We start from the raw sequence: 17,931 nt of genomic DNA, 5'->3' as shown, positions 1-17,931 counted from the left end.
AATTTATCTCTAACTGAATTGTTAGTAGAAGAAATTACAAAGGAAAGACAAAGTGTCTGAAAAAAATTACTAGAAAGTGATGATATTCACTCGAGTGTTTTCAAGTATTGATATATACAAACTGCTAAATTGTTGTGTGTATCCTCACACCTATAAGTGACTATCTAAGTTGTTAGTGTGGTGCCAGTCTTTTAGAAGGTTTCCAGAAGAAATCAAGAATTTTAATCTCAGACAGCCTGTCATCAGTACTGTGAAAATGGGTAGAGTTATTTGAAGTCAAGAAACTTGTAGACAAGGGAGACTAGTCTATTTTGAAAAAAATCATTTGACAAAGCCCCTTTCCAAATACTTATGTTGAAAAGTAGTCATCACTAAATTTTTTAGCCTTTTATAATACTTCATTATGCCCCAAAAACTAGTGTGCATGTTGAATTTAACTGTCTGTTTCAACAGGAAAGGAATTTTTAGGAGAGTTATTTATATTTATTTCTTCATTAGGCTATAATTTTCTGGAAAAAGTAAGGTAGGCTTTAAGTATATTTGCAAGAATTTTTATCTAGTTAACATAGCTAAATTGTCTTGAAGTTGTATGAGTTAATCATGCCCTAAGAATTGTCTTTACTTGGGTGATTAATAGATACAGCTCAGTGGTGAGGAGACATAAGGGTGAGAATATTAATTGCAATATATTAATTGCAATTTAATACTGCAAGTATCCTAAGTAATATTTTTGTCTTGTTTAACCTGCATATTATGGGGTTTTTTCTTCCCTCCCTCCCTCCCTCCCTCCCTCATCGACTTTAAATAGTTGCTGAGTGCAGTTGTTTGTTAAAAAAAAAAAAAAAGTTGAAAAGTGAAGTACTGATGCAAGAAACAGTGAATAGCATGGGCTGTTTCTTCAAAAGCAGCTAAGTTATTTGTTATCAGTTCTTGTTTTCCTGTTGTATAACAGCACAGTCATTCTAAACTGCAATTTGCAATTACACATCCAAAAGCAGAGTTGCAGATGATAACCTCAGATTATGTTGGGTCTTTCAGTTCACAAGGGCAGAAACAAATGTCTACTTTTGGATATTCAAGCTTCAGTGCCGAATGTTGCAAAGTATGAGCTGTTCCTCATTGAATGAAAAACTCTGATGATGACAACTTGATGCTTTTGGGAAGTTGAGATTTCTTTATTTTTTGTTAAGAGCATGAATGATGAAAATTTTGATGTCCTCTCAGTAATTCCATTATGGTTTATGACTGACTCACACTATAAGAACATAGAATAATAGTACTACGTAAGAAAACTTCATCTAGCTTACTTTCTTGTTTCTAACATATTCCAATGGCACGTTAATGAAAAAGTGTAGAAACAGGTCGCATGAATAGTGACTTCTCTTAAATGAACTCCGAATTTCCAATGGTAGTTCTCATTTTCTTTCCCAATGAACTTTTAATCTTCTGTTTGTCTTTTTGACCACTCCTGTGTAAGAAATGTGGTTATTTGATCTTTCACTGATATAGTTTCAAAATCAACGTTGTCTATTACTTTTTTCCCAAGGATAATAGTATTCTGCTTCTTTTTAAAGATGTAGGCTATTTTCCTTTTTTATACACGTGTATATACATATACACATATATATACATGCCTCCTAATTATCCTTAATTTTTACTTAGTGTTTTCCTTCTATCTTGTTATTAAGGATGACAGAAAACATTTTGTTCTAACAACCAGAGCATCAGGAAAACAAGACAAAATGGATGTTGAGTTTATGAGTTGAATGCCATTGTATGCGTAGTTTAAAAGAGAGCTGCTGGTTATTTTATTTGCTGTCTTCAGTCCAGTCTTCACAAATACTTCAGTTATGAGGAATGAGGAAAGAACTTACAGACCTTTCAACAAAGAATTTGTGGACTCTTGGCACCTTTGATAAATGTGAGAAGTCATCAGTGTGGACTGAAGTAGCAGTTAGCAGTTTTGTTTTCTCACCCTGGTGCTTTGGACAGTACACAGATAGTAGAAAGGTCAATTATTCTTCATTATATGGCATCTGTGGACAGCCTGGACTGAGCCACACCTGATTTTTACTTATAATGAAGTTACTATTGATTTTTTTTTCTGTAAGTATACTGCTAGAAAGCTCAATTGTAAAAATTTCTTTCAATTGAAGATGTCAACTTTAAAATCTTTATTTACATAGAATCACTGACAATGGCAGGCATTTCTGGAAATCATCTAGTCCAATCCCCTGATGAGATCAGAGTCAGCTAGAGCTGATTGTCCAAGACTGTGTTCAGCTGTGGGTTGAATATCACACAGGATGAACACTTCCTAAACTCTCTGTGTAAACTACCCATATATGACCACACAAGATTCCCCTTAGCCTTCTCTGCTTGAGACTGAACAGTCTCAGCTCTCTCAGCCTCTCATTATGTGACAGATGCCCCAGTCCAGCTAGGGGACTGTCTTTGTGGTCCTGTGCCGGGCTTACTCAAGTAAGTCCCCATCATCCTCTACTAGTAGAGAGCCCCAAACTGGCCTGTATGTTCCACATGTGGCCTCAGCAGTACTTAGTAAGGGGAGAGGATTACTTCACTTTGTCTTCTGGGGATGTACTTCCTTTGTTGTTTTCTCCTTGTTATCCATCATGACCTTGGCTCCTTGTCTCAGAAGCCGTCATTCAGCCTCCAGCCTGTACTAGTACACATGAAGTCCATTTCCTTTCACTGAACTTCACAAGGTTCTTGACAACCTGTCTCTCCAGCCTGTCAAAATCTCTCCGAGTAGCAGTACAGCCATGTGCTGTACCCACTCTTCTCCAAGCCTTGTACCTTCTGCCAACTTGCTGAAGGTGTGCTGTGCCCCATCCTGCAGGTGATAAATGGAGATGTTAAACACCGTTAGCTCAAGTATCGGCCTCTGGGATATGTGGCAAGTGACTGAATCAGACTTGAGAACCCCTTTTTTTTGAAGTCTGAGTAGCATTGATCTAGCTGTCAGGTAACTGTCAAGGTTTAATCACTGGTTACTGAATTTTGAACTGAGCTCAGTAACATGAGGAGGAGTGTCCAGCTTAATGCAAGTTCACTACTGTTGATAACGGTGTTGGATAAAAACACGTTTCAGAATGCTTTCAGTCCCCTCTCCATTAAAAACATTCACTTGGGTTCTGAGGTTTAAAATGAGTTCAGAATCTGATTTTCCAGTACATTTCCTTCCTGTTGCTGTAGTAGCATTCTTTTCCAGTTGCAAATAAGAAGTCAGTATATGTATACTTCTAAACAACTCTTATGCAACTGCAGAGGAAGCTGACTAGCAGGTGACACTGAAAGGACTGAGAACAATTGTTTTGCTTGTTCCAGTGTCATAACAAACCAGCATTTTGATGCAACAGTATAGAGTGCTGGACTGCTTAGATAGAATTATTTGTATATTTAGTTAGAGCTGACAATATTTTGTTTGTGTTCCCAGTATATATAACAGCACCAGTTTGGCAACTAAATAATAAATGGTTTTCAGAAATGTCACAGAAGTATATCTAATACACTGAGATTTGAGCAGAAAGTAGAATACAAACAGCATTTTGTGGAGATAACTTTTAATAAAGATTTGGTTTAAGCCTATTTTAAGTATGTTTTTTACTGTAGGAGTATAGATCTGACAATATTTTTAACACATTATCTTCTTTTGAAAGCTGTAGTGTGGTTTAACTGCTAAAATATAAAATTCATCCTTGATGTTGCAACTTTGACAGTGAAGGTATTTTCTCTCACTGAGTTTCATCAGCCCGACACAGATTAACATTAGCTGGATTCTTGTAAAATGTAGCTGATATACCTCTTGGTGTGCTACTAAATACAGAGAGAGTAATAAATACTATGGTGGGCTTTTAAAAAAAATTTTGTCTCTCAAAGATTTCTGTCTCAAGATCTGCATTCTTGTTGGAATGTACTGTTTAAAATATTTAAGTTTCAGTTCAATCCATGTCTATCCCCTAAGCTGGAGGCATGAATAGGATGCCCTGTCTTCTACCAAAAAAGCTTTCTTCATCAGCCTGGTAATAATAAATCTTGATTTGTTGTTGAAATTCTGAATAATTTCTAGTATTATCAATAGAACATGCATGTACATCCATGTGAGAATTTATGTATATAATCAATATATACTTACATATATGTATATATGTAAGTTTTTTTTTTTTTAAGATTATTTTTTAAGTGTATGATTTTTTCATTTGTTCTGTGAAGGCAGTCACAAAAGGAGTGAATGTTACCAATGTTAGCAGTAAAGATCTATTAGTTGGTAACAGGAAGTGTTTTTAATTTCTAACCATTATAATCATTTTTTTCCTAATACAGGGACAATGTACAATAATACAGGTCTCTGATCTTCACTGATAACTCTGGACTACTTATCAGTGACCCTTGATAGATTAAATAACTCGAATATTCTGAACCTCTTTATTGACATTTATTCTTTTGGTTGAATTACTAACAGTTTTTCTGGTAAGTAGGTGAAATGATTGCATGGTTTAGCAAATAGAGTTGAAGGAGCAGATCAAACTGTCAGCCTGTCAAATTCAAAGACTTCAAGGCTTATAAGGTGTACCATTCTGTATTTCTCATTTTCAATTGTCAAGAAAAATAAGAATGTAGTTTAGTCATTCCTGACACTTACTCGTGAGTACTGGAACTATGGTTTTAAAATGAATGGGAGGCAGGAATTGCAGGGAGAGCTGAAACAATTCCAGTAAATGTTATATGTTTTATCTTTAAAAAATATTTGCTGGATATTTGGAATCTGCGCTTCCAGAGGAATGCAACGATAGAAATGGGAATTAATAATGTAAAAGACTGGAAATAATTAATCTTTGTGTAAAATTTGTTCTTCTTGTAGAGTAGATGTGGATAATTTGTAATATATTTTAAATGAGGAACACTTGTAATTGGTTGTTCCCTGTTAAGTTAGTTTGCATTTCTCATTCCATTTTTGTCACTTAAAATACTCACAAAGTTAGCAGTGGTTAGTAAAGTCCTGCTTTTTGATTGCCTTGTTCGTTATATACTTGTGTAATGTATGGTAGAATACAATTTGTTTTTCTCCTCTGCTTCCACAACTAATTTGCCTTCAGAATTTCATTTCTCATTCTGCTACAGATTTACTGTTTCTCACACTGAAGCTTCTGCTTACTCTTCATTTTCTACATTGCTTTTGTACCAAGCACAAAAAAACATAAGTACGATATGGATCAAGCTGATTTTAAATAGCACTGTTCATTCTCAATTCTACATGCTGTGCCTACCAAAAAGTCTTTAGCCTCTGTTAATATCTACTTGAATGTTTCTGTGATATAATTTTGGCTAAAATGCTGGAAAAAAAAGTTATGTATAGGAACACTTTATAAATGTTTTAACTGATAGCTGAATATCTTCTGAATGATAATTGTGTGATGAAAAGTGGTGTAATAGTGAGACTATAATGAACTATTATTATTGCTTAGTTAATCAAACATAACTAAAAGGTGACGTTCACATATACATACCTTACTGCTTGGTTCTTTCTTTGGTGAAAGATTTCTTTTTGTTTACACAAACAGCATGTAATTTCCTTTGACAACCAAAAATTGGGGTGCAGCCCAGTGTTGATTGAATGGTAATGGGAATCAACCCTTGAATTTTTGTTAGTTCAGCCAATTTTGCTTAGTGGTGCTATTAATCTTAAATAAGGCTTTGTATGTATTTTAAAGGAAACTGGAGATAAAGAAACTTGTTCTGGTATTGTTAATATCTAAATTTGTATTAGAATTGTTTGTCACTTTTTCTTCTTTTTCACAATTTGCAAAGGTAGCATTATATTTGATCTAAGAATGTTTTTCATACCAAAAAGTTTGAATTATTAAACCTCTAAATTATTATATCTTCTTCAGTGCTAACCTTATCATAATGAATGAACACTGATACAGTGGTCTGTTTCTTTTCCTTCCATCTGCAATGCTAGTGCAACTTTCTTACTCTTTCAATACAGAAACTAAACCAAGAAACACCATGATATGATACGATGAGAATATTTATTCATCTTTTTTTCTCTTTTTTTTTCTTTTTTTCCTAAAAATTAGTGCAGTGTCCCAGAACAGAAGAATAAGTTTTCAAATCTACTGCTGTTTCCACCATTTCTGAATTATCTGCATGTAGAATATATTACATAGAGGAACCAGGGGCATGGAAATTATATTATTATACACATGTGTCAGAAACACTGACTAGACTAACACTGTGCAGTAACAATATTTTGCCCACTCCCTTCACAGCAAATGCCTTGGGTGGGCAGCACAACTGCTCTGTTAAGAACTCCAGTCAAAAATGTTATCAGGTCAAGAGAAGAATCCCACTGTAGCCCACATTATTGTGTATTAGGATCCCGACTAAAGAGTTATACATGCTCAGCATTCTACTTTTCAAGGTGATTTTCACAGCAGGAAAAAACTCAGAGCAGAGTGCTTTACAGTATCAGCTAGTCAGTAAACTAACATTATTGGTTATTGGAAGTATATCTGCAATTGACATCAACTGTGTTTTGGACCTCTTCGTTTAAGTGTATTACAGAAGGAGATGTGTTTCTTGACATAGATGTTGAGACAAGCAAAATCTTTGTCTTTCAAGCAAAGTTATGGTTCATTCATTTCAATTTCTGTATAATGCTTTGAAAAACCAATGATGATGAAACTCTCCTTGACAAATTATGAGTAGTTAATTTGCAGTGCTCCCTATAGAAGGCTTTCTGGGTAAAATATGCTCTTCTTTAAAGTATACTTCTCTGTATAATAGTTGTCTTTATTGCACCTAATTAGTAATTAGCATAATTCTATGCTTAGGCAATTTTTGCCTGAGTAAACCAAATATTGGTTGATGCTCAGCTGAACATGAGTCAGCAGTGTGCTCAGGTGGCCAAAAAGGCCAATGGCATCCTAGCTTGTATCAGAAATAGTGTTGCCAGCAGGAGCAGGGAACTAATTATTCCCATGTACTCAGCGCTGGTGAGGCTGCAGCTTGAGTACTGTGTGCAGTTTTGGGCCCCTCACTGCAGGAAAGACATTGAAGCCCTGGAGCAGGAGCATGTCCAGAGAAGGGCAGTCAAACTGGTGAAGGGTTTGGAGCACAGGCCCTAAAAGGAGCAGCTGAGGGAGCTGGGATTATTCGGTCTGGAGAAGAGGAGGCTGAGGGGAGACCTTATTGCTCTTCACTCTTGTAGTTAGTGATAGGACTAGAGGGAATGACTTCGTATTGTGCCAGGGGACTGCATGCTAGGGAGTACTTCTTTTCCAAAAGAGTGGTCAGGCAATGGAGTGTGCTGCCCAGGGAGGTGGTGGAGTCACCAACCCTGGAGGTATTTAAAAAATGTTTAGACATTGTGTTGAGGAACATCGTTTGAAGAGAAATATTGGTGATGGGTAAACAGTTGGGCTGGATGATCTTGAAGGTCTTTTCCAACCTTGGTGATTCTATGATTCTATGATTCTGTGATATATTTATTCAAACAGCAATCCAGTTAAAAATGGGTAAGCTAAATATTTCCCTTGCAGCTTAGCAACCTGATCCAGTTACTATGTCTTCCTCCCTTATTGTTATAATTTGCATTATAATTTGCATTATATCTCTTTTTTTTTTTTTTTAAACCGACATAAGTCAGGATAAATATACTTTGAAATTATAAACAGATTAATCAGGATGCAAAGATTAAATGTAAGAATTATCCAGTTTATCCAGCAACCTGAATGACTAAGCAGTAGAAATTGACCTAGAATTACCTTTACACTTTACACTTTCTGTGGTCCCAAATCTGGGGCTCATTTAACCTCTTCTCCACATTCACTCGTGTCTCTCTTAGAGCAATGTTCGAAAAATAAGCCTCAATGTCAATGTCATTCAGCTGGAGAAAGCTTCCTCTGCTAGATGAGTGAAAGGACTGCTGTAGTCTTGCTTCTTAAAGAATTATATCGGGGAGGAGAAATTTTAGATGTGGTTTTTTTTTCTTTTTTTTTTTTTTTTCCTGTAACCTGAAATGTTCCTCTTCATAATGGCAGTTATAGTTCTTAAGGATATGAATGTTCCACCTCAACACTCAGATAAGCAGTATACCTAGCTTAACCAGTGTTATGGTGAAGGGATATAATGCTGCTTGATTAGATCCCAGCGATATTATTGGCTAAGGGGTAAAGCAAAGTCTGGGCTGAAAAATTTGCACAGATCCATTTTACTCAGTGTGCTTTTGGTTGAGTTTCCATGACAGGCTTTTACTTTAGAAAGATCAAGTAAAGGAATCATTTATTGTCCTTATCCTCCAGTACCAGCCTTGGGGGATTTGTTTTCCTCCTTAGCATTATCTTGTGTGCATGCACAGGTTGAGTCACAGAAAGGGGAAATACAGTGGAGCAAATCTGGAAAAGCAATAGCACAGTACATAGGAAAAGCAATTACTGGGTGGTGAGCTAACAAAGCAACAAAAAGGTAATCTTCATCCAGGTTGTCTCTCCCAGGACATCAAAAGTAAATCACCTAGTAAATAATTGAATCATTTCCACACATTTTGATAGACAGTGAGTTATGGAATAGGCATTTTACTCCAGTGTTCACAGATGCTGACCCAAAGCCACCTTGCTTTTTATGTTTTTATGCCACATTTGTGGCACTTCTCTGCCTGGTCTAACAAGGAAGAAGAATTTATTCATTAAATTAAAAACAGATATTAGATTGTTGATTTGATTTTAAACTAAAAAATATTTTTCAGATTTCAAATTGCCAGTAACAATTAAATTTTACTGATATTTCTGTGTATTTTATTTTCTCCACAGATGATTCAGACCATCAGGACTCTAGTTGAAAATACAGATAGCTTATATGAGAAGATAGTGCAGTGTCAGAAGGCAGGTAAGTTCAAACTGTCTTTTAAAAATATTATAAATAATTTATGACATTTTTCTTTATTTCCTAAAACTTTTGATTGAGTTTATTTATCTAACTACAGCAAATATGCACATGTACATATGTGTATTAGTATTGTACAGTAGTGTACAACAACAGTGGAAAAGGTATTTCAAATAATAGAAATGAAACATTGTAAAGTTATAACTCATCTTTGTAAATCACAAATGTTTTGTATGTGGACAGTATCTTATCTCTGTATTCATGTGCACACACAATGTATTCAAATGCAGGCACAGGATTACAGGAAAGAAACTGATCCTCCTTCAATGAAGTCTTTTAACTATTTACTTATACCTGCTTTTCTGTGTGGGAACTTCTCTTTTTTTTTTTGTCCTGGAAGTTTAATGCCTTCAGGACCCTTGGTGAAGTATCTTGTCTTGTGAAAATTGCATAATAATAATGTAGGCATTTCATCCCAGAGTTTCTGTATCTCTGTTAGATGAATACGCCCTGGTTGAGTGGACATGTTACTTACCATATTCTCTGTACAGAATAAAATGATTTTTTGCACCTTCTGCAGTTTTTTCCAAGTCCACGGATGTACAAAATCTTTTTTTTTTAATCCTTATTGCGATCTATGAGTCCCACCCACACTTTCTCTGTTTTCCTGTTTCTGATGTTTTTGAATCAGATTGTATAGCCAGTTCGTTCTTATTCCTTTCACAAATTGTCCCCTTCTCTCCTGATATGTTGTAGAAGTTTTATCATTTGGACACAAATTTGAGTTTCAAAGGCTGCTACTTTATTTGGAATAGCATCTCTGACCATGCTGATTAATTGTGCTGGTTTTCTTTTGATCTCCCTCAAGTATATTTTTAAATAACGTAACATAGTTGCTCAGAGTAATGGTGCACGTCCTTTTGCATCAGAAACAGGATATCTGCTAGAGTCAAAGTATTTGCAACCATTTGTGTCATGCACAAATCAGTTGGGACAAAAGCTTTTTCATGCAAATACATTTTTTTTTCTATCTAATATTCAGCATTTGGCAGCTGCCATAATCTTAGATGGTTTTCTTACATTCTTTGGTCCCCTTCATTGCTGTCCACTAAATTTCAGTTTCCCTCTTTATAAACTCTTTCCTATTAACAGCTGTCTTTCAAATCAAATGAGATGCAGAAAGGTGTACCCTCTCTGAATTTCAGGATCTCCACTTCATTCCTAGCATACACTCCTTAAACTCTGTAAATCTCGGTAAAACCATTGAATTGTCAAAACAATTGAAAAGTTTAACTTGTCCTGTTTACTTTGTGGTCAAACATAATTAATTACAAATAACATGAGTGACAAAAATGTTATTTCATATATCTTGTTAGTATTGTGCCATATTTTTTAGCTACAACACTGCCTCAGACAGCTTAGATCCCTAGGTAAAATGCGAGGCAAAAACTTTTTGCCTACTGTCCTTATGTTTTTAAGAGTTGTTACCCTCCAGAAAATATTGCTAGCTACTAGGTCGTACAGGTTCCAGTAAGCTTGCATATGTCTTATCTTCCTGGGTCTTACAACCTTATTTGATTTAAAGTGCAGTTGGGTACAAGAATCCTTTGTTTAAGAAGGCTAAAGACTTAAAATCAGTGGTAAGCAGTGAAGAGAGATTTTGATCTCATTTAGATGAGAAACCTACAGCACAATGACATAAGCCTAAGTATGGATTATGTAATAGATGCTGCTATTTAGGGCAGCTGCAGCCCTGCAAGGTCAGGGTATTTGTTAAGATGAATGACCAGAATTAAATTACCTTTAAATATTGATGATTTTCCAAGATTTTCAGTAGACTAATTGATTTCAGTAGATACTATTCTATTTAATTGTCGGTTAAGGATTATACATTTTCCAGTGCAGTTTCTTGATAACGGAAAAGCAAAATTATGTATTTGTCAGTGTTTTTGTTGTTGTTCTGTGGGTCAAATAGTGAAAAAGCTGGAAAAATTAAGGAAAAAAACTGATAAGTTGGGAATAAGCAGCAAGGTTTTATTATTATTAACAGGCTTATAAGATAGATCTGTCAAACTTTCTCTATTAAACAATTTTCTAGCTTAACTTTAATGATAAGACTTTGGCCCTCTTTAAAAGTTCAAAACTAATTTAAAAATAACTGTAAAATTGGAATAAAGAATTTGAATATCCAGGTCATCTTATCCTATCCCTGTCCTCCTTTATGTTCTTCCACTTTTCTTGAATCACCAGTTGCAATTAATTCAAATGCTGTCTGAATTAATCAGTGGTTAAAACTGGGAACCAAAGCTTTGGTTGCATTTTGGTGTTCAGAGGCGAAAGCTCAGCAGTACACTTGATATTCCAAGTATTCATTAAGTGATCAGAAGCAAATCATGAGTGAATGCAGTTTGCTGGTGACAAAAAATTGTTGAGAGTACTCAAATCTAGCTGTGACTGTGAAACAGTATGGTGGCATTTGTGACACTGAGAATTAAACAGAGTGTGAAATGTAACATCAGTAAGGTAAATTAATGTGCACATGGAAAAAAAGTAGCTGTGACAGTACAGAAAAGAAGTCCACTTACATTTAAGTTTGCTGTTTTAATTCAGGAGATGAAGTTCTCCAGCACTGTATGCTAATCATTCAGATATCTCTTTTTCTGTATGTTTTTTGAGGTATAGTTTTCCCTAGCTATCTGTGCAGCCAGAACTCTTGTTCAGGTTCTAATCTGATGTTTCAACACACCCCTATCCTTTTATCTGAGCTTGAGCATTTAGGTTTTACCTTCCTTACATCATTTACCTGTGGTCATTTTGATGATGTTTCTCCCAGTACTCATCTCTCTACTTTCTCCTTATTCTACACAGGCTGAGCTGCTTTTACTTTTCTTGAGTCTACTCATCTGGTAACAAGAGTTTCCATTGTCTGATAGCTAGTGAGCCATCGTCCTGCTATCTATCATATTGTCCCACATACTGTAAACATCCACAGGGCTGCTTCCTTAGAATTGATTTTAAAAATTCTCCTACAAATATAGCTGGATTGACACATGTCCTCCTACTACCTCAACAAAAATAGCTTTTGTTGCTTCCTTGTACTCACTCTTCTTTCTTTGCCCATCTGTTAGCATTTTTTTCCTTATGGTTAGCTTCCAGGTTGTTGGAGCAAGAACTGTCATTTATTCCATCTGTACAGTGACAAAACCATCAGGGACCTGGATTATTAAACAATGCAGGTAGTAAAAGACATAAAATTAGTACATGTTTTAATATGTACTCCAAAGCAGTCTTTTGGCAGCATCAGAAATGGGATAGTGTTTGAAGAAGATCCAGCGATACTGGATGCTGTCGAAGATAAACAGTGCACAGTATGCACTGGGAGGAAGTTATGGCTGAGCTGCATGCAAAAAAGATTATGATAATGACCATACAAGCACTGCAAATTCTTCTTGGATTTGAAAACTAAAATGGTAAAAATCATTTTGTTTTAATGGCTTTTCAGCAAAACTGCATGTTTACAGAGCTGTTTCCATTACTGATTTCTTTCCATTTTTTGTAGTCTAAATTGGTTTTAGACTTAGGGTCCACTATAACAAAGCTTATAAGGTGCTTGTACATTATATGTAGTGTACATATTAGGTAATCCATGAATAGATGAAAATAAATTATTGTAATTAAGTATTGGGGAGTACTTTTAACTAAGTATATAGGCAGGCAGTTGAGGTTTTTTTAACCAATGAAAGAGAATGATGAGAACAGTTTTTCCCAACATTTTTTTGCACTTGACTCTGATTTGAATTTGTAGTTTGTTGACATATTGTATTATTTACACAAATCCAGCAGAATTAATTCATCTGTGCCTTCTGAAATACTGTCTTTCATCAGCAAGTCTTGATTTCTGATGAGATGCTACAGCAGCTAAGGTTGGCTTCACATGTGGGGTACTGAAAAAATTCTACTTTATCTATTATTGTTGGACTTTCTAAGTGAGCAGTATTTAATGAGTTTGCATCAGTAGTCTGTGCTTATCTTCAAGTTAAATCTTAGAATTGGATCCATTTGCGTGTTTTTCATGAAGTTCACTTTTCAAGGTAAAACATCTACAGTATTTACATCCAATCCCTGAACTACAGCATCTGTTAGACTAAAATAGGACTTTGAGTCCACTTTAAAGTCTGTCTCCATTCTTCTGAAATACCTTTTTTTCTCCACGTTTTCCTTTCTCTCATTTTTAATAAGCCAGCCATCAAATTGTTTTATATTCTGCAGCCATTTAATCCTGTCTCTTTTGTGCCTTGAATATTCTTGAATCCACATTCCATGATGGGAAGAAAAAACCAAACAAACATGAAGAAATAGTCATGGAATAACCACCATGGTGGTTTTTTACGATAACCTGATGTATCACAGAATCACAGAATTGTAGGGGTTGCAAGGGGCCTCTGGAGATCATCTAGTCTAACTCCCTCGCTTTAGGCTAGTTCCCTAGAGTAGGTTACATAGGAAAGCAGTTTTGAATATCTCCAGAGAAGGAGGATCCTCAGCTTCTCTGGGCAGCTCATCCCAGAGCTCTGTCTCCCTCAAAGTAAAGAGTTTCTTTCTCATGTTCAAATGAAACTCTTTGTGTTCTAGTTTGTGCCTGTTACCTCTTGTCCTATCTCTGCGCACCACAAAAAAGAGCCTGGTCCCATCCTCCTAATACCTGCCCTTTAGATTAAGGGCAAGCATTGATTTTAATTACAAGCATTGATAAGATCCCCCCCTCAGTCTTCACTTCTCCAGGCTGAACAGTCCCAGGTCTCCCAGCCTTTCCTCATAAGAGAGGTATATCACTCCCCTCATCATCTCCCTTGCTTTCTTGGATGTTCTTAGTGATCTCACTTGCTACTCCCATCTTCCTGTTCCTGCCTTTTATTTTCTTATCTAAAGCATTTACCACTTATCTTGTGAACAAATTAGACAATTTGAGTTTCCACCATTCATAAATAAATTAATGACAGTAGATTGAATCTATCCTAGTGCTTTTCTAAGGAAAACGTGTAAACTTGATTAAATGTTTCTCAGTGTCATTCTCACAATTCAGTCATTTGTTGAACATCCTAGTTTGGCCTCAGCAGCGCAGGTGACATAGGTGACGGATTATGCTTATTAACATAAATGAGCTGACCTAAGGTATTAGAAATCTAGATTTTTTGCATCCCGGATGCTATCAGATCCATACACCATGACACTTTTCTTTATATTCTCCGTTCAACTTCACTTACAAGTTTATTTTGCCATGTAGATTTATCTTTAAATGCTGTACTTAAAAGATTGTAAGAACACTCAAAGTAGCACAGAGTTTGTAGTGTTCTTCTGAGCTTGCCTCTTTACATAAAGCCTTTTTTTCCTACAGTTGATACTAGTAGTGTATGAGTGATGAATATCTAGAGCTCTATGTTCAATTTCCAGTAACTTCAGTGAGCAAAAATAACTGTAAAATACAGTTATGTACTAGCAATATTAATACAATTGTGAAAGACTGAAAGAATAGTCTTAAGTAGGCTTTCCATAATACAGAGATATTTGCAAAATTAATCTGATATTAGCTAGCATTTTTAGTAGTTACCTTCTACAATTAAACTGATTAAAGACGGAAGATTAATTGTATCTCTGAAGATATATGGAGGTACACTAGGATGCACAAGTGCATCAGTCATTTTGTGTACTAAGGTCCGATCAAAGGCTATATTGTTATCCTAACTAAGATCTAATCTAAAACAGCAGGAAAGAATCCTTTTATCCACCTGTCAGACTCTCTGTATCTACATGTAAGGACAGAACAAGTACAACAGCTGCTAAGACACTTCCAACCTAACCATAGATGGAGGTTAAGAAAAAACAGTAAATTGCTATAAATAATACAGTTGAAAGACCAATTTTATAATATGTTTTATTAACTGAAGGGCTATACTTAGAAGAGATTAATGAGTTTTTGGAAGCACATTCATTTCATTCTTCGTATTTTAAACAATAATAACGAATTCCAAGTTAAACACAGGGTGTTCAACGCTTAATTATGTTAATCAGATAATTTAATAGAAAAAGGTAGCCAACTTCTCTGGAGCAGAAGGTAGCATTAAAGAATGGAGAAGAAGCATTCTTATTGAACAGAAAGAGATAGTAATTACTATTGCCAGTGAAACAATGTGGGCACAGCAGGATCTGAAGATTGGGAGAAATTACAATGTACCATAAATCAATGCACTTATTAAGTCTGCTTTCTAGCATTCAGTAACATTAGGAATTTTTTTTCTTAGACTTTCAGTGATCTCTCTTGAGAGATCCAAGCTGATAAATAAAACATAGAAACAGCAATATGTAGAAAAAAATATTTTGTTCTATTTTCATTCTGTATTTCTGCCCTTATTGACAGCAGTAATTAATTCTCCTGTGATAGTGGCTTAACCACCCTCATTTAGAAATGTAGTTTGTCCTTTTAGGTTACATTTTGGCAGAAATCAGGGTGGAATACTGTGAGTCTTCTTTTCAGTGCAAATGTCTTAATTTGTGAAGGCCCAGTTTTTTGTGAATTTTCTACGCTATTGGAGGCTCACAAAAAGTGTAGGTGTGTGGATCTTGTATATTTCATTGCTTGATAAATGTTTTCTTGACTTTGTTGTCTAGAAAATTGATGTTACACAGGACTGTTCTTGAAGGTGCTTGAGGAGCTTGTTTCTGCACTTATGGAAGTTATCAAGTTGTAATTAAGTCATAGTCAGATGTCCTTTCTGTATCTTCATAGCAGCATAACCTTGGTGTTGCAGCTACTTGAATTTCTTCTAACAGCAGTTCATTAAAAAGCTGGTGCATTGTGAGACCATTTTGTGTGGTTTGTCAGCTTTAAAGGAGGTGCCTTATGTTGAAAACTGAATTACTGTGATGGGTATGGAACTGGATGTATTGGGATTGAAAGACTAAATACTGATATTGGTAGCAGAGAAAATGTTTTTAGGCAGATTGTGCCATTATCATTTGAAATGCTGGAATAAGAAAGTTATTTTAGGCATACAATTTTTCGTCCCTACCTTTAAAGAATAAAGGAGCCTCAGGCATCAGAGTGTTTTTTTAACCTCCTTAAGTAGAGGCAGTGCATGGCTGGCTATGTAGGGGGAACATTTCTGTTTAGTAAGGACATACAGAACATTGCTAAACAAGTAAAAATAATTAAAACTACTAAGCATTTTATTTAGTTAATATATTATTTCATTAAGTGTTAGCCTAAATATTTTGAATGCAAGTAATTGTAACTGAAGAACAGCACACACAGAAATTCTCATTCTCTAGTTAACCATGTAAAATGCTTTGGGTAACTTCAGTGGGAAGTGGGTGCTTGAAATTGTGTGTGCATCTAATCCTTGTTCCTGTTGAGACTCAGTTTTTGTAGCCAGAAGTGATACTTACACAATACAGTGGAACACTGAGAAGTAATTTATTAATAAAGTGCATTTTAAATTTTTGTTTGAAGAATGTTCTGTAAGCAAAATTACTTGAAAATTTACAGCTATAATAATTTCTGTTGCTTCTTTAACATGATTTGTATGATTTATTGCAGAAGTGATCTGGGAACCAGGCTCTTTTCTCAAGCACTTTTTTGATAAACTTTGTTTTAAGAAGAAACTATTTATGAGGTTGAAATACCTCATAGAACAATATAATCAGAAAGAAAATTAGTAAGAAGCATATTCTGTTCAGTAAAATATTAAAGCCTTGGCCTTCAAAGATGCAGGCAAATGTAGCAGCTTATGCACAGATTAAGTATTTATGGGTGGAAATGGGCACTTACATTTTAAATTCTTTCCAAGAATTCTTTCCTTTACTAAGAAAAATGTCCAAGGCTGAAGTGCTTTCTTGGATATTTTTTTATTTGTAAAGAACAGTTCAGAAAGAGTGTACATGGTAATTGAGCTGCAGTCCGTGGTAACCTAATCAAGTGCTGTATAGTATTTTCCTCAAAATTTTAAAATATTTAATTCTTAATTATTTTTATTACCTATTTATTAATCTTCTGAAAAAGATTTAATTCACTTCTAAATAAAAGCACCCTCCAGGAATAAAATAAAACATATTTAACTTGTCTGAAATTAAGCACTTAAAAAAAGTATGAGTAATATGTTTTTTATATAGATATGGAAAAATGTTGTTCACTGTCCATTTCATATTAGGTCTACTGTATGTATGCATTTATTGCCAAAGTTTTACATACTGTTATTACATTAATAAAGTTCTTTGTTAAGAAAAGAAGCCTAAACCAGAAGAAACCTACCTGCTGTATGATTATATGTTGAATATTTTGTAAATCAGGTTCATGACAAGAAAAATTTAATTGAAGAAAACAAACCAGTATGTAAAGTAAAAACCTGGCTTTAGAGATACTGTATAGTAAGTATTGTGCTCACTGTTTCAGTAGGGATTCCTTAAAAAGCAAGTATCTCAACTCTCAGCTAAAGAAATTGTTTAATTTTTATTCCCATAAACAGAATTTCTATGCCAGGGCATTGTGATAGTAAATCTTAAAAACAAAACAAAACAAAAAACAGAAAAAGAGAAAGAAAGAAATACCAAAGTTCCAAGCACATTAGATCCCTACACACACATTCAAGTTCTCTTCCTTAGGTTACAGTCTCTTTACAACTTGATTATAATATAAAAAATTATAGTTATCATTAGAGTTTTCCAAGAAAGATACTTAAAAAAAATTAGACAAGGCAGTAAATACATGCATCTCACTGATCTAAGGCTCATTGCTTTTAATGCTTTTAATATACTCTTTTTAAGTGGTTTAAGAATAGCACGGTGAGTTATGCTGCTTTGTATGTTGTAGTCTAATCAGTATAGGTACAGTACCTTGAGGTGACTACAGCACTGTGAGGAGACTAGCTTGGTCTTGGTTTGATTTTACTGATGCTTTCAACACACTTCTGTAATGTTATCCCGGACTTATTTATTATCCCAGACTTATTTTACTTACTTATTCGGTTAAGT

The 17,931-nt window shown here is 35.0% G+C and overlaps 1 protein-coding gene across 1 annotated transcript in view; it reads left to right on the top strand.

The window, feature by feature from the left end:
- Positions 1 to 17,931, top strand: part of PLCL2 (phospholipase C like 2) — a 93,850-nt gene that overhangs the window by 63,224 nt on the left and 12,695 nt on the right. The window contains exon 4 of the mRNA XM_065752694.1: positions 8,835 to 8,910. Coding sequence (XP_065608766.1) covers positions 8,835 to 8,910 — 76 coding nt within the window. The remainder of the gene's footprint in view (positions 1 to 8,834; positions 8,911 to 17,931) is intronic.

The sequence above is a fragment of the Cyrtonyx montezumae genome, unplaced genomic scaffold (genome assembly GCF_038088225.1).
Source record: "Cyrtonyx montezumae isolate F1298 unplaced genomic scaffold, pur_monq_1.0 scaffold_8, whole genome shotgun sequence".
Taxonomy (NCBI): Eukaryota; Metazoa; Chordata; class Aves; order Galliformes; family Odontophoridae; genus Cyrtonyx; species Cyrtonyx montezumae.
This window is presented reverse-complemented; position numbering and strand designations above follow the sequence as displayed.